The sequence below is a fragment of the Chroicocephalus ridibundus genome, chromosome 4 (assembly GCF_963924245.1).
Source record: "Chroicocephalus ridibundus chromosome 4, bChrRid1.1, whole genome shotgun sequence".
Classification (NCBI taxonomy): Eukaryota; Metazoa; Chordata; class Aves; order Charadriiformes; family Laridae; genus Chroicocephalus; species Chroicocephalus ridibundus.
In genome coordinates, this window is record NC_086287.1 from 66411402 (window position 1) to 66429519 (window position 18118).

At 44.6% G+C, this 18118-nt stretch overlaps 1 protein-coding gene across 3 annotated transcripts; it reads left to right on the plus strand.

Annotated features, from left to right (window-relative positions):
- The first annotated feature begins 2521 nt into the window (after positions 1-2521).
- LOC134515223 (potassium channel subfamily K member 16-like) lies at positions 2522-17459 on the plus strand. Of its 3 annotated transcripts, none has more exons than XM_063333962.1 (6): positions 2522-2826; positions 4807-4927; positions 7042-7208; positions 8790-8958; positions 9451-9611; positions 16191-17459. In XM_063333962.1, the coding sequence occupies exons 1-6, from the start codon at positions 2632-2634 to the stop codon at positions 16266-16268; spliced, it is 891 nt and encodes a 296-aa protein (XP_063190032.1). In that variant the 5' UTR covers positions 2522-2631; the 3' UTR covers positions 16269-17459. The 3 variants fall into 3 exon arrangements, with proteins under 3 accessions (XP_063190032.1, XP_063190033.1, XP_063190031.1); XM_063333963.1 differs by lacking the exon at positions 16191-17459 and adding an exon at positions 9776-10370; XM_063333961.1 differs by lacking the exon at positions 16191-17459 and having other exon boundaries at positions 9451-10369.
- Positions 17460-18118: the final 659 nt, after the last annotated feature.

Sequence of the window (18118 nt, forward strand, 5' to 3'; positions counted from 1 at the left end):
GTCTCTCAGTGGCAGTAACAGTGAATGACCCCAAGGTTCTTCATGTCTTAATGCATTCCTAGGATCTATTTTTTTCTGACATGACCAGATGATGAGTACAGAAGAATGTTTGCAAAGAATCACTAATGATTCTGATTCTGAGTCTGCCTGGATTGTTCCCTAATCATTCCCTGGAGTGTTTCCCTTGAAACTCTTGGCTCCCTTAGGAGAGGACTCCACTCAGTGGCTGAAAATCTCTGTGCCTTTCCAAGACTTTGATGACTCATCCTCCCCAAGCACAAACGTACCGATAGACCCACTCAAAAGCACATATGCATTGGTCCTGGCTTGGAGTATGACTACACCCTCCTTCATCATGGCATTTGTCAGGACTTCTTAGTTAAGTTGTGGTTTCTATGAGGTATTGATATATCTCCTATGTGGTGAGTGCGCAGCTGTGCCTTCATCTTTCCACAAACCTACGAGATCTCAAATGAACTCTAATAGTCCTTCTCTGTACTGTTCACCTGCCTCAAGGCTCCTCATAGGAATCCTTATATCAAGGTCCTTCAGGCAGCCTGGGGTCCCTGGTTTAAGAACAATGAGATGTCCATGACTTCCTATGTTCCAGGGAATATCATGTAAGAGAGACTTAGCTTTTCATGAAGAAATAATTGGCCATATCACTGTATGTTAATAACCTGTTTGACTAACATGATCTCATCCTATGACAAGGTGACCTGCTTAGTGGATGAGGGAAAGGCTGTGGATGTTATCTGCCTTTGACACCATTTCCTACAGCATTGTCCTGGAGAAATTGTCTGCTCATGGCTTGGACAGGTGCACTCTTTGCTGGGTAGAAAACTGTCTGAATGGCTGGGCCCAAAGAGTGGTGGTGAATGGTGTTAAATCCGGTTGGCTGCTGTCCACAAGTGGTGTTCCCCAGGGCTCAGTATTGGAGCCAGTTCTGTTTAATATCTTTGTCAATGATCTAGACGAGGGGATCAAGTGCACACCAGTAAGTTTGTAGGCAACACCAAGATGGGCAGGAGTGTTGATCTGCTTGAGGGTAGAAAGGCTCTGCAGAGGGATCTGGACAGGCTGGATCGATGGGCCGAGGCCAATGGTATGAGATTCAATGAGGTCAAGTGCCGGGTCCTGCGCTTGGGTCACAACAACCCCATGCAATGCTACAGGCTTGGGGAAGAGTGGCTGGAAAGCTGTTCGGCGGAAAGGACCTGGGAGCGTTGGCCAATGGCCAGCAGCGTACCCAGGTGGCCAAGAAGGCCAATAGCATCCTGGCTTGTATCTGAAATAGTGTGGCCAGCAGGACTAGGGAAGCGATCATCCCCCTGTACTCGACACTGGTGAGACACCACCTTAAATAGTGTGTTCAGTTTTGGGCCTCTCACTATAAGACAGACATTGAGATACTGAGGCGTGTCCAATGAAGGGCGACGAAGCTGATGAGGGGTCTGGAAAGCAAGTCTTATGAGGAGTGCCTGAGGGAACTGGGGTTGTTTAGCCTGGAGAAAAGGAGCGTGAAGGAGACCTTATCGCTCTCTACAACTACCTGAAAGGAGGCTGTGGCAAGGTGGTTGTCAGCCTTTTCTCCCAATTAACAAGCGATAGAAAGAGAGTAAGTGGCCTCAGGTTGTGGCAGGAGAGGTTTAGGTTGGATCTTAGGAAAAATTTCTTCACCAAAAGGGTTTTCAGGCATGGGAACTGGCTGCTCAGGGAACTAGTTGAGTCACCAACCCTGGAGGTATTAAATACATGTAGACGTGGCACTTAGGGACAAGGTTTAGTGGTGGAGTTGACAGTGTTGTTTTAATGGTTGGCCTCAATGATCTTAAAGATCTCTTCCAACCTAAACGATTCCATGATTCTTTGGCTCTATGAATCTGATGGCATAACGTTTTTTTTATCCATGTAATTGTGCATACGTTGACACTGTAATGTCCTCTCTTGAATACACTGGATAGGAAATGTTGGCAGAAGAATCTGTCCAGGCCTGGAACATACACAGCCTGCAACCGGTTTTTCTCTATGTCCAAGTTTTTCCTGTGAGCTGTTGTGGCAAGGCTGCATGACCCTGCCCTGCACAGCAAGTGGACAGGAGAACATCCCAGCTGAATTTCCCTGAAGCTACCCCTGAACATCGTGCAAGAAGGGGTTTCTGGGGTTATCGGGGGGTTGCCCCGGAGTCCGGTTCTTGGAGTTAGCAGGAGGCAGAGGAGGGAAATAATGTTTTTCCAAGCAAGCTCCCCTGTGGGCTCTTTGCAGGCTATCCTCACCTGTCCCCAGAGCCTCTTGGTCAGGAGATGGCCACCTGCCAGCTCCTCACATCCTGACCCACTTTTCCTGAGAACTGAGCAAGGCAGAGTTTCACAGACAAGAGGAAATCTCTAAACAGCATGCAGCCCAGAGAGTGGAAAGTTTTTTTGTGGGGGTTGGGTTTGTTTGTTTTTTTTTTTTCCCAACTTCCCCATTAATGTATTTGACAGCTCGCTGCCCCTGTCAGCGCAGGATCCCAGAGGAAACTGGAGCTGGGAGGGCTCTTCCTGCCTGCGGAAGGCTTCCCAGGAGTGCGAGGGGTTTACCAGTCGCCACCTTTCACTCCCTGTCCCTTGCTGTGTCCCACCAAAGGCCATGTGCAGTGGCAAGCTGCAGACGGGCTTGCTGGTGGCCGGCTACTTTGTCTACCTGTTGGTGGGTGCTGCTGTGTTCCAGGTGCTGGAGAGGACTGCTGAGAAGCAGGAGAAAATGGCTGCTGCCCAGATGAAGGAGGCTTTTCTGCAGAACTTCACTCACCTCACGGTGGCAGAGATGGAGCAGTTTATGAAGGTAAGTGCCAGTCCTGCAGAAGCCCTTTCTCCCTCCTGTTTCCCCATCAGATGTTGTTTCCTACTCAGCCTTGCTACACAGATAACTTCCACTGCATTCCTACTGATGTGGTCATTTGGATGATTTCAGCAAACCCCTAGCCTGCTCTCTGGTCTGAGCACACAGGTCACACTGATGGTAAATACAGCTTGTGCAGCTTGGCAGAACCTTGTGTGTTAGCTATTAACAGTCCCCATCCTGCGACATCCCAAATCTTCGGGGTTTTGCCTCCTGTTGATTTGGATTTTGGTGGGACTGTGCTCATCTACCATGGGTGGCATGGCAGGAGAAATGAGGCCGTTTGAAATGAATGGGCATGGTTGCCGCTTACAACAGTGTCAGAGGTAGCAAAAAGGAACGATATGTCAAGGTCTGAAATAATCTGTTGGGTGAAAAAAAGAAGCCCATATCACTACAAGCAGGGTAGCATAGTCAGGGTTTACTTTTTGAAGATGCTGCAGAAGTGATACAGGTAGCCTGGCCAAGGGAAAGGTGTTTCTGGTCACGGCACAGGAAGCCGAGAATGAATACGGTTGTCTCTTCATCTTTGGTATTACCTAGCTCTATCTGCTACAATGCAGAAGAAAATGGGGAGTGCAAATAGCCTTGCTGTAAGCATTGCCGCGTGGGAAATTAAGGGAGCTCTTAATGGGCCAGTTTGTAGGTTAAGGAAAAGAGGGGAAAGCTGGTATTTCTAATGACACAACCGGCGATCCAGCCCCCAGTTCACATATGCGTGCACGCTCTTCACCTTGGAATTTTTTTGTGGGTAAGGGAGGACCAAAGAAAAGAGGAACTTTACAAGACAGTGAAATCTTTGTGCAAAGGCTGTGGAATGATTTCTGTTAGTCTTGATTTTCCGGAACACCAGCAGAAAAGATAGGGAGGAAGCTGGGGGGAGGGGGGGGAGACTTTTCTGGTGCAGTTCATTCCAGCTTGTGTCTTGCCTCTGGCAGGGCTCAGCCCTGGTTTTTATCTAGGCTGTTTGTAGCCTGCCTTCCAGATGTCCAGTCCAATGTTCTCTGTTTGCTAAAGGCAGGGACAGCTGGATACTGTTTGGGGTTTTCTTAATTATTTTTTTTTAACTCAAAAAAAAATAACAGCACTTAAAACCAAGGAAGAAGGGAAGAGTCTGAAAATGCATATCATGATAGACGAAAGGGTTAGAGGGGCTTGGAAGAAAAATCCAGTCAAACTCCCTGTGGCAGGACAGTCTCAACTCAACCCAAACCATCTCTGACAGATGTTCATCTAACCTCACCTTAAAGGCCACATTGTCAATATGTGCATGCATGTTCATGTATGCAGTTTGGAGAAGAGTGTATATGTCAGGCTGAATTCTGATTGTGGTTGCCCCAAAAGTTAAAGCTTTGCAAATCAGACTTTTTCTGAATTTAAAACTGTGACACTAATCACAATACAGCCTTAAAATGAAATTCTCTGTTTATGATGTCACATGTACCCTGCTATAACTCACTGATGCCCTCCTGGGAGGGATCAGAGTAGCTGCTCAGTACACTTGCATACAGGTGAGTGATTAGATCCTGGATCCACCACTGTCATCTCAAGGGCAAACTCGAAGCCAGCAACCAGCCACCCCATCCCTTAAGCCAGCAGGCTGTCTTGCTCTGCCACGTCCTGTCATCTATAGGATCATTTTTTCTGAAGTACTTAGTCTAAAAGAATTGAGGTCCTTGATCACGCTAAAAGAAACAAGTTCTAACACCCACTAGACTAGTCAGGATGAACAGGGCAAAAGGCTAACACTGCCTGGACTACCCAGCCTGGAGGTAAAGGTGTGAATAGTGTCAGAGTATTGCTGAGGACAAGTGAGTAGTATTCAAAGGAAAGGAGCAGTAGTTGGCGAAATCTGTAGCATCTTTGCAGCAAGCAGTTGAGAAAAGCAGCCATGTTGATATCAAACTTTGCCTTCCCTTACAGAACCTAACCGAAGCCATTCAGAATGGAGTATACCCTGTTGGAAATGAATCACAGATTGAAGACAGCAGCTGGGATTTCAGTAACTCCTTCTTCTTTGCAGGCACAGTCGTCTCCACAATAGGTAGGTCTAACGCTTTCCATGTATATGTGGCTTTGTGTGTGTGATGCTTATCATGTCTGATTATTAGAACCTGAATGGATAAAACTGTCAAATACAAAAACTCCAGCCCTCTGATTATTAGAACCTGAATGGATAAAACCGACAAGTACAAAAACTCCAGCCCTTCATTGTCATGGGTGGTAAGCAGCAACAGACTTAGTCCTGAGATCTCATCACTGCACAGCTCTTTGCGCATTATTTTGGCTTGTGAAATACCAGTGGCTTTTCATATTATTTCCCACTTGTTTCTTCTTTTTCAGCCATCCATTAAAATGCTCCCTCTGCTGCCAGTTGTGGGTGGGAGATAAACTTCACTTTTCTGGTCTTTATTCTAAGGTCAAATAGGCTTTAAATCCGAGAGTGCTGTAAAACATAAAAGAATGTTAGGAAATAACTGAACTCTGCTGGGGCACAGGCACTGTCTCAATAACCTGTGTTAAGCTGTTAATGTACATATTGAATTAGTAATATGCCAGGAGGAAAAAAATGGGAAGGAGGCAAGGTAAATGCTGAAACTTTTACACTGCTGCTTCAAGCTGTTCTGACTTTTTCAGAGGCTGCCTGCCCCTGCCTGCCTCTCCCTTTCTCTCAAATATGCATCCCAAACAGTGCAGGCCTGCCAAATTTAAGTATAAAATCCACACTGTTAGCTCCTGCTTCACACTCTCATGCAGTGAAAGTCAAATCTATGATTACACAGAGTGAAGCTGAGGCCTCACTCCCACTGCACCCTCAGCACAGCTGCTCCACTGATCTGTGAGTGTGATGCGTCACAGGGGCCCCAGTGGTGTCCCAGCATCATGGCAGGTGTATAGGTGTTGCATGAACCCATGTGGAGACCTCCTGCTGCACAAGAAAGAAAGGCTTCTGACCCATCACATGAACAACAAGTGTTCCATGGTTACAACATTCGCATATCAATAAAGCTTCCCTAGTTTGTCAGCACCCTGCTACTAGCCAATCCACTCCTTGCCACCACCTGTATTGTACTTTTTCATTACAGCATTTCTCTGACAAACAAATCAGTTGCCTCCCATCAAATTTGTTTCCCTAATGAGGCAGTCAGGCTGTCCCAGGAAAAGTGCAACTTTGCCTGTTTATCTGCACCTTTGCCACAGAGGTCTGTTGTGAAGTACACCAAGTACTTCCACTCATCTTCACCCGGTTTTGTGATGAAAATGGAATATTTCTGCAACAGGGAGCATAAGACAGCTCAAGCATTTGAGGGCTTAGTAGTCAATAAATCACTCGGCTGTTTTATTTGCCTATTCCCCCAAAGAAAACATTGCATTTTCCAAGTAATGGATGTCTTGAGATGAACTGTGCTTGGGAAAGTGCCTTTTCTCAGAATCACTGACAGAGTAAGGACATCCACAAAGCACAGGACTCTTGCACTCAGGGATGTACCTCATGGGGTCTAAGAGGAACAAAGTCTCCCATCCATTAAAGAACATGTTTGGAGTTCTGTAGCCATTGTTCTACTACTTAGATAAATCCTCTTTTAGTAGGACTTTAAGACAAATATCTCTCTGGCATAAATAAATCACCCACCAGTAAGGTCTGGACTAATTAGCATCATCTATTCTAATGCATGCTGCGCTGCCTGCAGGACTGGAGCCTGTATCTGGACATACCAACTCACTGGCATTTAGCCAGGGAGGTCACTAACACACAGGCAGATTGACAAGAAGCTAGAGATGGCTATATGTGATTCTGACATAGCAAACAGTGTGGGACTGCAGCCTTGACATCTTCCAGGTCCCCAGACTTCTGGTTTCTGTCTTCCCATGTATTTGTCACTGGACAGAGCATGTTTGCCATGACTGCTTTTAGATTGTGCTTTCATTCCCACTAAGGCTGGGTTGGGAGCACACAGGGCTCTCTGCATCTCCCAACACGTGCAGCGCGAATCACTTAATCTACTTACTGCCTTTTTCAGAGAAAAAAGAGTGCATGTAGACTGAGAAGTGTTAGCCGTATCTTTTGGGGTCAAAGGCAGGCCACGTTGGTGTAGGTGTGAAAGTAGACTGCTCCAGTTCTCTGGAATATCTCCTCTGAACCATCTTTTTTCATAGGCTATGGCACACTACGTCCTAAAACTGCTGGGGGCCAGATCTTCTGTGTCTTCTTTGCTCTGTTTGGAATCCCTCTGAATATTGTTTTTCTGCACCGTGTCGGTAAGATGCTCTCCCTGCTATGTAAAAAGCTGGGGGAATTCCTGCACGAAAAAGGAATGAGAAAGGTACTTGGTTTTACTTACTCAGGCATGTTTATATGCTCATTTCTAGTTTTTTTTTCTCAAGATATATACTGGCATTATCCTCTATTATATTTTTTCTAATGCTGTGTTAGACGTTGTGCTAGGAAAGGGAAAGACACATTCTTCACTTGCAGAGCTAAACAGACGAGGCAACCATAGAGGAGATATTCAGAGAAAGGGATAAATTTTGTCTACCAATTTAAATGGCAGACATCCAGCCCCCTTCAGCAATCAATGGAGAGAGCGGGCGCCTCATTCCACTTCTCTAGACACTTATCTCAGGAGCTAACATTCTAGGGAAGCACCTGTCTCCCTTTATAACCAGTAAAGAGAGAGATCATTAAGCGTCTCATCTTGAGGTAGCAAAAAGCAGATGAGCTGTAAAAAGCAGATGAGCTGTAAAAAGCTGTAAAAAGTAGGTGAGCTGTAGGAGTTGCAATGGACATTGACTCAATGACTAGTGTGTCTCCCCTCCTTGTTCATTATACAGTCCTTTAATCCCTCTCCTCCCTTGACTTGACAGAAAGGAAACTTCAGGCTGAAGTTGCCTATTTGAACCCACCTGCTGAAAGATGAGGAGGCACCTGTAAAGGCCTAGAGACAGGACGTGTCTTGCCTGGTTATGCCCCAATTTATTTGCAGCTCTTCCCCTTCTCTCACCTCTACTGAGGAAGTCAAAATAGCTTTTCAGTGTCTCCTCCTGTAATTCTCTTTCCGGACAAGGTATGAATGCTACAGAGAACCCTGTTCAAATTGCTAGATTTCTCCCCACGTCTGGTGAACTTAAATAGAACATAGGACTTGATCAGATATAGACTCAAGAACATGTGTAATGCATGAAGGCATGAAAAATTATCCAACAGTTACCATTAATTTCCAGACAATCAGGACTTATAAAATCCTGTACATAAACTATATGTGTGTCTGGCTGATAAATCTTAATATATAGCAAGTCTTTTTCTCCAGTCAAGGCTTCTTCATGACTGCTGGGAAGTAGGATGGTTCAAAAGTCACTGTTCAGGCACTTCTTCATCAGAAGATCATTTGTTAAATGTCTTCTTGTAGTGATGTATCCACTGGGTAGGAGACAAGTTGTGGCACCAATGCAAGACTCTTGAAGATAGTACTGTCAGAAATGGTGTAAATATTTTTTTAAAAGTCTGTTTTCCCAGGCAAATTTGAATGTTCTTTACGTGACATACCTGAATATCTAAAAATTAAAAGTGAAGTTGTCTTGTGAAAAGTGGAAACAGTCTGACTCCAGTAAAAGTCATTGGATAGGAATTCATCCTATACTCATGGTCATTGGAGGCTGATACAATCAGGTAAAAGACTACATCTCCCAGGGCTAATGTGGATATGCAACATTCATAATACATAGCTTCCCCCTGCTTCAGAGCAAGGCTAGGGTACTTTCAGAGGAAGAACACTTAATAGAGGTCCTTCAGTTCCTGTGGTCCCAGTAGGTATTCCTAGATAGCCACCCATTTTGAATAGCCATCATTATATATGGCCTGCTAATGTGTTAAATCATGATTATAATTGAATTTGTTTCTTTTTCAGAAGAAGATCAAATTTCTGACCCTTTTGTTCTTCCTGGCAACAGGGATCTTAGTTTTTCTGTGTTTGCCATCAGTCTTCTTCCAGATAACAGAGGGCTGGTCCTACAGTGAAGGAATTTACTTTGCATTTATCACCCTCAGCACCATTGGCTTTGGAGACTATGTAGTAGGTAAGGTTGATTTCAAAAAGGACACACAGCAAAGCAACAGGTTTATGACTGTAATCACCAGGGGTTGACCACACAGGCCACCAACATAGTGTAGAGGAAAATCTTCTGTCTGAGTCTTTGACTGGTCTTTGCCTTGTACAGTTCTGGGGGAAATACTAATTTCTCTGGGACTGCATGTGCTGACAAAAGCCCAAATTTGTCTAAATATAATGAAATGTGGTGCTTTGGGGTGCGAAGAAGCCAAGTATTTGGGGGAGGAAAGTGGAAGTGTAGGGGGAGAATTCAAGGAGCCTAGGAATTTGCATATACCAAAAGGGAACCATTTGTGACAGTCGTACAAAATAAGGCATGTGTCCCTGCTTTAGCCACCTAAGACTTATGTTTCAAAGTAAAGAAATAAGTGGTCATGTTTCAGAAGACATGATTTTACACAGCAGACTGAGAGATGGAAATCCCATTCATGGGGGATTCTTTCTGTCCCCTTACCTGCAGGTAAACAGCCTGGCAGGAATTACTTTTCCTACTACCGAATGCTGGTGGCCATTTGGATTCTTTTTGGTCTTGCCTGGATTGCTCTCCTATTTAATTTATTGACGACAGTACTCGAAGATACTGAAAAAATAATCGTCAAGGATCTCTATCAAATTGGAAAGGTCAGTAAGGACAATGAAGCAAGCCAACAAACAAGGTGCTGGCCTGATCAATTTATTCCAGAAGAACTACAACCACCATGTGCTGAAGGGGATGCACAGAAAACTGAGTCCTTACCAGCAGATTCTGAACACAGAGAAAATGAAAAAAATGCTTTTTCTTATAGCAAAACTATTGCCATAACATGTGAGGATTGAATTCTTCATTGGAGAGTCGCAGTGAATTATTCTAAAGGAATTCCCATGGAAATAAAATTTCTCCTACTTTTTTTCTGAGATACAACCTTTCAGAACTCAAGACTGATAGTTACACGAAGCCTGAATATTACCGGTAGGAAATTTGCCCCTCAATTTGTGGTAACAGCCTGAGAAGTGCACTTGTTTTGCAAGGCATTTTTAAGGTGCTTCCACAAAAATGCAGAGGGGAGTCATGGTAGAGCTTGCTGGTTCTATTTGGATTTTGCTGCTTGCAAGAAATCATGTCTCTTCCAGGAACTGACATGCATGAGCTTTTCTGAGGCATTGCATAGCACCTTTGGAAGAAGAAATAAGGGTATACAACTTAACAGATGCCTGACTTGAGCCATCATCTTGGATAAGCTATTGTGATCCAAAAGACATGTTTAAAGGACAAGACCTGGGCTCAGTTCAGAGACACTAGAGCATCTAATGGACAGGGTTAGAAAAGGGTTAGCGTATTAGAAATTATTAATTCTACCTCTTCCTGATTTATACTAAGATGAATAAAGGTAATTTTACCTTTTATCCCTGTGGCTTTGAAAAACCTTTCTGATGGTGTTTATAAAGAACATACAAACCCATATTTTTAATTCACATTTTATAATAATTTTATTCTGCAAGCATTTTATAAGAACAGAGACTGGTTTGAATGGAGGAGTCCTCGCTTCATCGGAGCCTTGCTGCTATGTCTATATTCCATAGGAGCTAAAAAGTCATTTAGAAATTATTCTGTTGTGCTATGCTAAGGTAGCTTTCCAAGTGCGAGTGTTGTCTAAACAGTGCAGCCTTACCTTCAACCAGGTAAAAAAAAGGATGTAAAATCTGAGCATGGTGTTTCAGATGTACTGCCTGGCATACAGGCCATCCATGGGTGAAGACCCTGCGCTTTAAAGGCTCAATATACACGTTAGGTGCTTGTGTGTCTCAAGAGTCAAACCCTGCCCTGAAGTGCTGGCAAAGCTGCTGTGGTAGATACAGTGATAGAAGTGAAAAGTCGCATGGGTGTATATGATTACACTAAAAGTCAGTCTAGTCCAATATTCTGTCTCTGACCATACCTACTGGCACATGCCTCCAAATAGCCTAAGAACGTGGGAGCTCTGCCGTGATCCTGCACTGGGGTGCAATCCCTCTTCCAGTAGTTGATGGCTCAAAGGCTGCCCAAACAAGAGGCGGTGTCTCTGTACTTCAAAGTCCATGAACTTGCGTGAATGCTGAACTCACATCAGCACCCACAAGACCCACCCAAGGCAGTCCGTAGGTTCAGTACCTGAAGTGCTTCCTTTTGATGGTGCCAAACATGTCACTTGAAACGTTTTCATGATATCCTCAAGTTCCTATTTTGTCAGACAGTGAATAATTGTTCTCGGCTCACCCTCCGGGTGTTAGTTACAACAAGACCAGCCTTTGCCAGAGCTATTCCTGTATGAAAGGGAGAATAAATTACAGCTATAAAGCAATTTTAGGCCATAAAGATGCAATTGGCTTTAAAGTTGAATTCATAACTATTTCAGTCAAACAAAACCACACTTCCCAAAACAGCTCTGCTGGTTCAAGATCTGGCATGAAGACCTGACCAAATATGTACTTTCTTTCCCTCCCCAAATTATTTTCCATTGTTGCCCTCAAGGCTGACTTCTCACCTAATATGTCTTATGCTCAGTAAGCCTTTCTGAGGCAGCAGGAACAAGAACTGACCAAAATCAGGGCAAGGTGGCAGGGGTACTATAGGACACAGTGGTCCTTGTGCAAGCCATGACCCTATTGCTACCACAAGGTGACACCCAAACCAGGCAGAGAAAGCCGCTGGATGGTCGTGGAAAAGAATCTCTTCACTTCTCTGTGTTCTCTCTCACCAAACATGGACTCATATTGTTATTTTCCAGGCATCATTTTTTCCCTTCTGTCTTTTCCCAGCCCTTCCTACAAGGACCATTAACCCCATCCCCAACCTAACAGAGGTACTGTCAGGGCTGGTTTAGGGAGAGGTGGTCCTGCCTTGGGGTGCGATGGCCATTTTGCACAGCCTCTCACAGTTCCTTCCAGCTCAGTTCCTGGTGTTTGATGCTCCCCAGACCCAAGGTGGCAGGAAGAGCCTCTGGGCCAGCCCAACACATGTCTACTTGCTGTCTTTATTGCTGGGGAGAAAGATCTTCCAAGGACATTTTGAAGACAACACACCTCTGAAGGGTTTTCTTCAACTTGTTCCTACTGTACTGCTCCCTGCCATGACAAATAATACAACCCAGCCCTGATACAAGCTGGTAATGTCCCATTGCAACACAGAGCAATCAAGGATGCTTGTTTAGACATTTCAGGAAGGGCAAGAGAGGTAACCCATGGACTCTGCCCATAAACAGCAAGCACAGAGCCAGGCAGTGTCTCTTTGAGCAGAACAGGACAAATTCTCCTTTCTTCACACTGGTGGTTATTTAACAACAAACCACGAAAGCCAAACACTTGCCGTTTCCAAAAGTCAGTCTGCCCTGTGCAGCTATTGTCATAGGGTGCAGGCAATTCACCTTTTAATTCATCTCCTCTTGCCTTGCTCCCCAAGCAAGGATATGCCTCTCCAGACAAGGCACAGAGGGACTGAACAACTCACACAGGGCCAGGGAATGTGGGAAACATGATCCGGGAATGGACAGCCACAGCTGTCCTTCAGGCACCGAGAATTGAGGTGTCTTTTCAGATGTAGATGCCGGCCTGGGAACAGAGAAAACACATCCACAAGCATTAAAAACATAAAAGCTCTCAGGAGAAATTCAGATAACTGCCCTAAGAAAGAAGACTAGCCATTCATAAATCCTCATACCCGTAGAGAGGCCTTTTGAAGATGGGTCTCAGCTTTGCTTCTCATGCTGTCTCGTGGTTGTGTGCAGCAGACCCCCTCCCTTTGCATTTCTGCCAAATTCTGGTAGTTTTACTCTACCTCCTACTGTGCAGTTCAGCTGATGTAGCTGGTACAGCCCTGGCCAGCACAAGTCCCACCCAGGGCAGAAACTTCATCAGTGTGAACCAGAGGAAGCAGTTCATACTAGCTTGCTAAGGGCTAAAACATGCCTCATTCTCAAGAAAGAGGTGGGGATGGGCACTCCAAATTGGTCCAGCAAGGGATCTTGCCTTGTACCTACACTGAAACAGCCTTGTGGAGTTCAGCTGGGGATGCGACTGTGTTCTGTCAGCAAACCATCATGCGAAGGACCCTGACTGGCAGCAAGCACAGTGCTGACAATGGGGTACACTCCTACCACGTGCCCCATGCACCAACTTCTCCCACATAACATCTGCCGCAGGACTGAGGCACACATTCACACCCTCTCTCCTACGGGGAAAGGGATTGATCCAGAAAAAATCTGCAAAATGGCAGGTTTGGGTGCAGGTTTTAGGGCCAGGGTGAGCTGGCCCACTCTGCAGCAGCCTCGAGGGTAGGCAGTGCCTCATGCAGCAGAAAGATTGGAGACAGAAGCTGCAGATACATGGAAGAAAGAACCAACACCAAAGGGTGTGTGGCCCTATCTGCTGGGAAAGGCAAGGGAAAAGCCCAGGAAAGCTGCAAGCCAGGGTGGGAGAGGAATGTTTTTGAATGCGATATTCTTCCTCATGCTTATGCTGAACAATAAAGCTGCCTCCAGAAGGGCTTAGGCACAGCAACAAATCTCTCCAGGGCTGGAGCAAGCAGCCTCTTCCAGCATTATCATCCTCTGAGCACCGCACAACTGCAGCAGATCTTGTCCTCACATCACCCCTGAAAGCGGGAACTGTTGCTTTCTGTGCAGATAGCAGGGGGCCCAGAGAAAATAAACTGTATCACCTGAGCTCATGCATGAGACCTTTGGCAAACACCTGGTTTGGCGCTTTCTCAACCATGACAAGGTGTCCTGGTATTGCTTGCTAATAGATTAGAACCAACTAGTGGTTCTCTATTTGTTGAGGTTAAGAACAATCATCTTGAATTGAGAGCAAAGTTAGAACAGAGCTTCTCCTCCACAGCTGGAGATTTAAAATGGTCCCAAGACTTTTAATTCATGAGTGTAAGCCAAGGTCCAGCTCTTCTTCTGCACGTTCCCCTTGCCCAAGGGACAGAAAACAGGAATAAAATCCATTCCGAAATCCCTGTTCTGGCAATCGGCAAGGTGGCAGCAATCCTCTGGAGATCAGGCAGAGGGGTTCTCCATCTGCATAGCCTGGAGCCTTTCCTGGAAGCTGTTCAAAAGCCCTCGCTGTGACCCAGCCCTACTGCACCACTCAGGGAAATCCAATTTTCACAGAGCAGCCTCCTGTGCAAGTGCCAGCTCTCCCACTGCAGCTTGTTTTCAAATGGGAAACTTTTCCAAGGCAAGCTAAATACTTTCCCATACATTAAACCGGTTGCTGAAAAACTCCAGGACTATGATCGTGAAATATAGTATCTTGGATTAAATGGCAGCAGCAAGTTCCTGCATTCAGTCTGGGCTGCTCCTCGTACATCACCCATGTCTTTGCTGCCAGCTAGCAAAGTGTGCATTTCTGCACTTGAAACCAAGGAAATTATCTTTTGCTCAGAAAGAAGCCCCTCAGACATTCAACTGCATCCAGAGAGAACAGGAGAAACTACACTTTGATCTGTCTTTATTTAGCATATGGGATTGTTTAGGGGTCTTTTGAGGTCTCCTTCAATTAATAGCTGGTTCAATTGGAGAGATTATTTTTTTTCTGGAAGCAGAGAGACTACTCAAAGCAGTGGAAGAGCTTGGCTAATGTAACATCATTTAGCCAGTGGGATAATTTTTTTACAGAAACCACTAAACATGGGCCACACACGCTATTTTCCACTGCATCACACTTGGACATGTGCTTTCTCGCCTGACTTATGATAACAGACACTGGATCCAGCTCAGAACTGGTTGAACAAACATAACTAATCACTCTCCAAAGGCCTCCAAAGGTTCTCCACCCCTCACCATCTCACCCGAAGAAACAAAAAAATCAGATTTTGGTGTCAGCCAAGTCCCCTTGTACCATTCCAGCAGGATTCAAAGTAGTCTTGAAAATTTCCTGCAAGGTTTTATAGCGGCTCTCACACTGTATGGAAAGAGGATCCCTGGCATGTGTGGCTGAGGACTGGCCTGGGGCAACATTGCTGGTTCCATGCTAGCAAAGTTCACATTTAGCTTTTCTGGGGCTAAAAGGTTGGAGGGGGGGTGGGCAAAAATGCTGCTCTCCAGAGAACCTTGTCTGTGCTTTTGTATCCCCATAGCCAGCCTCATTTCCACCTCAGGCTATGAACTCAAACAGCTCCAAACCTGCTCAGAAAATTCAGCATTTTCTATCACGAGGGATTCTGGTCTTGATTAGAGTAATTCTCTACCAGAGGTTTGGAAAGGTTCATTTTGCTCAGTTAAAGTTAGGTCAGTTATTGAATCCATTTAATTACCAGTTCAACATGATTTAGGAGACATGTCTCCTGAATAAAGACTTTCCAAATTTCTCTTTCAGTTATTCTCACATATGTGGTTGGAAGCCATAGCTGTACTTTTGTGGTGAGATGCTGAAGCATGAAATAATACAACCCCAGAAAGAGAGACATACTGATAAGCAGAATGATAACAATAGCAAGCATGCGCCATTGAAAAATGGAGGTACAACTTACAGTTTAAGTTAATGGCTTCCTTGAGAGGGATTAGCCAGAAAGATGCTGATATTCTCAAAGAACAAACGTGGTTTAAGGTGAATGCAGCTTCTCAAAGTAAAAGATGATTGTACACCATAGCAAGGCAGAAAGAAAATCATGTATCAAGACCAGAAAAGAACATAAATCAGAATTTTTGCTGAAAATGCCCCAGAATTCAGAGTTCTGTTCATTTAAATGACTCATTGAGTGCTTTAAAAATGAGGTTAAGGTCTTAAATTTAAAACGCTTTTGGAAATTTATTAGAAAACAAGGATGAAATGTAAGCAGAGATCTGTCTATTATCAACTAAAAAAAATCCAGGCATTCATCTAAAAATATACTACATACTGGCTCAGAACAAGAAAGATGCAAGAAGCCCAGGATAGGCACCTTCCAATTGCTAGACAACAATTTTCCCTATTCAAGCAGTCTGCCTCTTCACCAAACATGCAGGAGCTATTCAGCATCTATTGTGCAAGTCTGTTGCAACAAAAATGATGGGGTTAGGGCATGTATATTGCCCAAAAGTGAAAAGCCCAAAATAAATCAATCACGGAGATTAAATGCTCATCTCTGCAGAACTTTGTCCAGTTTCCCAGTTGCCAGTATAAAATTCCAATACATAAACGTTTTTTATTAGATTTCTCTTCCTTTTTTCCTTTCCTTCCTTATTTCTTTCTTCCTTACAGACCTCAAGTTGCTGGTGGGATGAAGAATGCATGCAGCAGAGCTCACTACAGTCCCAGAAATGCTTCGGCAGCTCCTAGAGAAACATGTCGTAGCAGCAAGGTCTACAAAGTGCTTAAAAGTTGAGTGTAACAGCAGCAGTGGTAGCACAATTTGGTGATGCCAAATAGCCAAAAATTGCCAGGAGGAAACCAAAAAGAGGAATTCCCAGCAGTAGTTGTAAAAGTCTATTCCTTGCTTGCAGTAGGTGTCTGAGCAAAAGCCTGAATACAAGCTGCCCGGGCTCTTTGCTCAAACGCAGCTCATTTGTAGTGCTAGGGTTTGGTAACGACACTTCCCAGACATCATGCCACAGCCCTCTGTTGGGGTCAACCTGTCTTGGTAAACCAACTCGTTAAAGTGGAAAACATCCTCTGAGGATGCAAGTGTTAAGGGAGAAGCACAATTTCTGGAGCATGACAATTTGCATCCTGGCATTTGTAGTAATAAACAGTAATAAATCATACCAGAGCGGGTAGGGCTTTGGTGTAGTGGCCAGGGTGCCTTACAGCTACAATTCTGGGAAGTTAAAAGAATGGCTGGAAATTTCCATATAAAGGGCCTTGCTTTGGCACAGTTTTCTCACTTAATATGGCTCATGGGCTAAAAACCCCAAAGCCCTTACTTACCTCATAGATGCCAAAAAGCAGAGAAGTGAGTTACAGAAATGTTGTCACTCCATTACCAGTACCACCTGTCTTATGTGGTGACAGCATGGCAAGGAGAGGTGGCACAGAGAAGGAGGACAGGCAGAGCATTCTTCCCTATGGGATTATGGATATCGGCTCATTTTTGGGGTTAGCAGTGTAAGACAGCCTGTATTGTAGGTCAACCCCCATTATGAACATCATCAATGCTCCAGATGTCCATCACCTGAGACAGCAAATCCATTTTCCATAATCTGAAAGCCTAATTCAGTTTTCCCTAACTTTTAAACTTGGTCAGATCACAGCTCGTCTTGTGTCCAGACCTGCCTTATTCGAGTTTGGGCTCCTGTCTACTGACCATATCATGACCAGATATCAGTAACAGAGGGAACCAAAGCAAACATGCTAAATGCTACCCAAATCAGCAACAGGATTTCAGCAAATATATCCAGACAATTAGGCATGACCCAGGGTCAAATCACACTGGCAGAGCATGATAGCCAAAAGGTACTTCTTACAAAATGCAACCACAAAGATGAGCTGTCGTGGTTTTGGCGAGACTGGCCAGTGATGGATGACAGATGCTTTCCCCCACTGCTCACTTGAAGGAGAGGAGGAGGAGAGATAGAGAGATTTACGAGTTTAGAAGGACTAAACTACTTTAATGAAATATTAATAATAAAATAAAAATGAAATAATGAAATAGATACAATACATACAAAACTGTATCAGACTCCCAGGATGATGTCACCGGCAGGCTCTGGGGAAGTCCCAGACTGGACTCAGTGACGGATGGGAACTAGATTCCAGATCTGGAATCAGGAATGCACAGATCGGGATCAAAGGCAGATGAACAGACAGAGTCTTGAAGAAAGAGGGCTGACCCTTTGATCCCTCAACTTTTATACTGAGCATGGGGCAGATGGGAGTGAATACCCTGTTGGTCAGTTTGGGGTCAGCTGTCCTGTCCAGTCCTCCCTGCAGGTGTGACCCCCTAAACTTTTCCATTTCCGACCCTCCAGTGGGGCAAATAATGAAGTTATCTGACCTTGGTTGTTATAGCAATAAGTATAAGCAAGAGCCTCTCTGCTTACCATCCCTTGGCATCAACTATAAACATAGTTACGATGAGAACGAACATGCTGTTAATTTCAGAGAGTTAGAAGAGGCCTAGCTAAGAAGTAAAATTACTGAACAGAAAGTTGGTTCTGTTTTACCTCAAACCAGGACATGAGCAAAAAGCC

Bases quoted from the DNA above. Each gene is read 5' to 3' on its own strand.
- LOC134515223 (XM_063333961.1), top strand. From the start codon at position 2,632: ATGTGCAGTGGCAAGCTGCAGACGGGCTTGCTGGTGGCCGGCTACTTT. The intron at 2,827-4,806 runs GTAAGTGCCAGT...CTTCCCTTACAG, and splicing joins AGATGGAGCAGTTTATGAAG to AACCTAACCGAAGCCATTCA. The intron at 8,959-9,450 runs GTAAGGTTGATT...CCTTACCTGCAG, and splicing joins CTTTGGAGACTATGTAGTAG to GTAAACAGCCTGGCAGGAAT.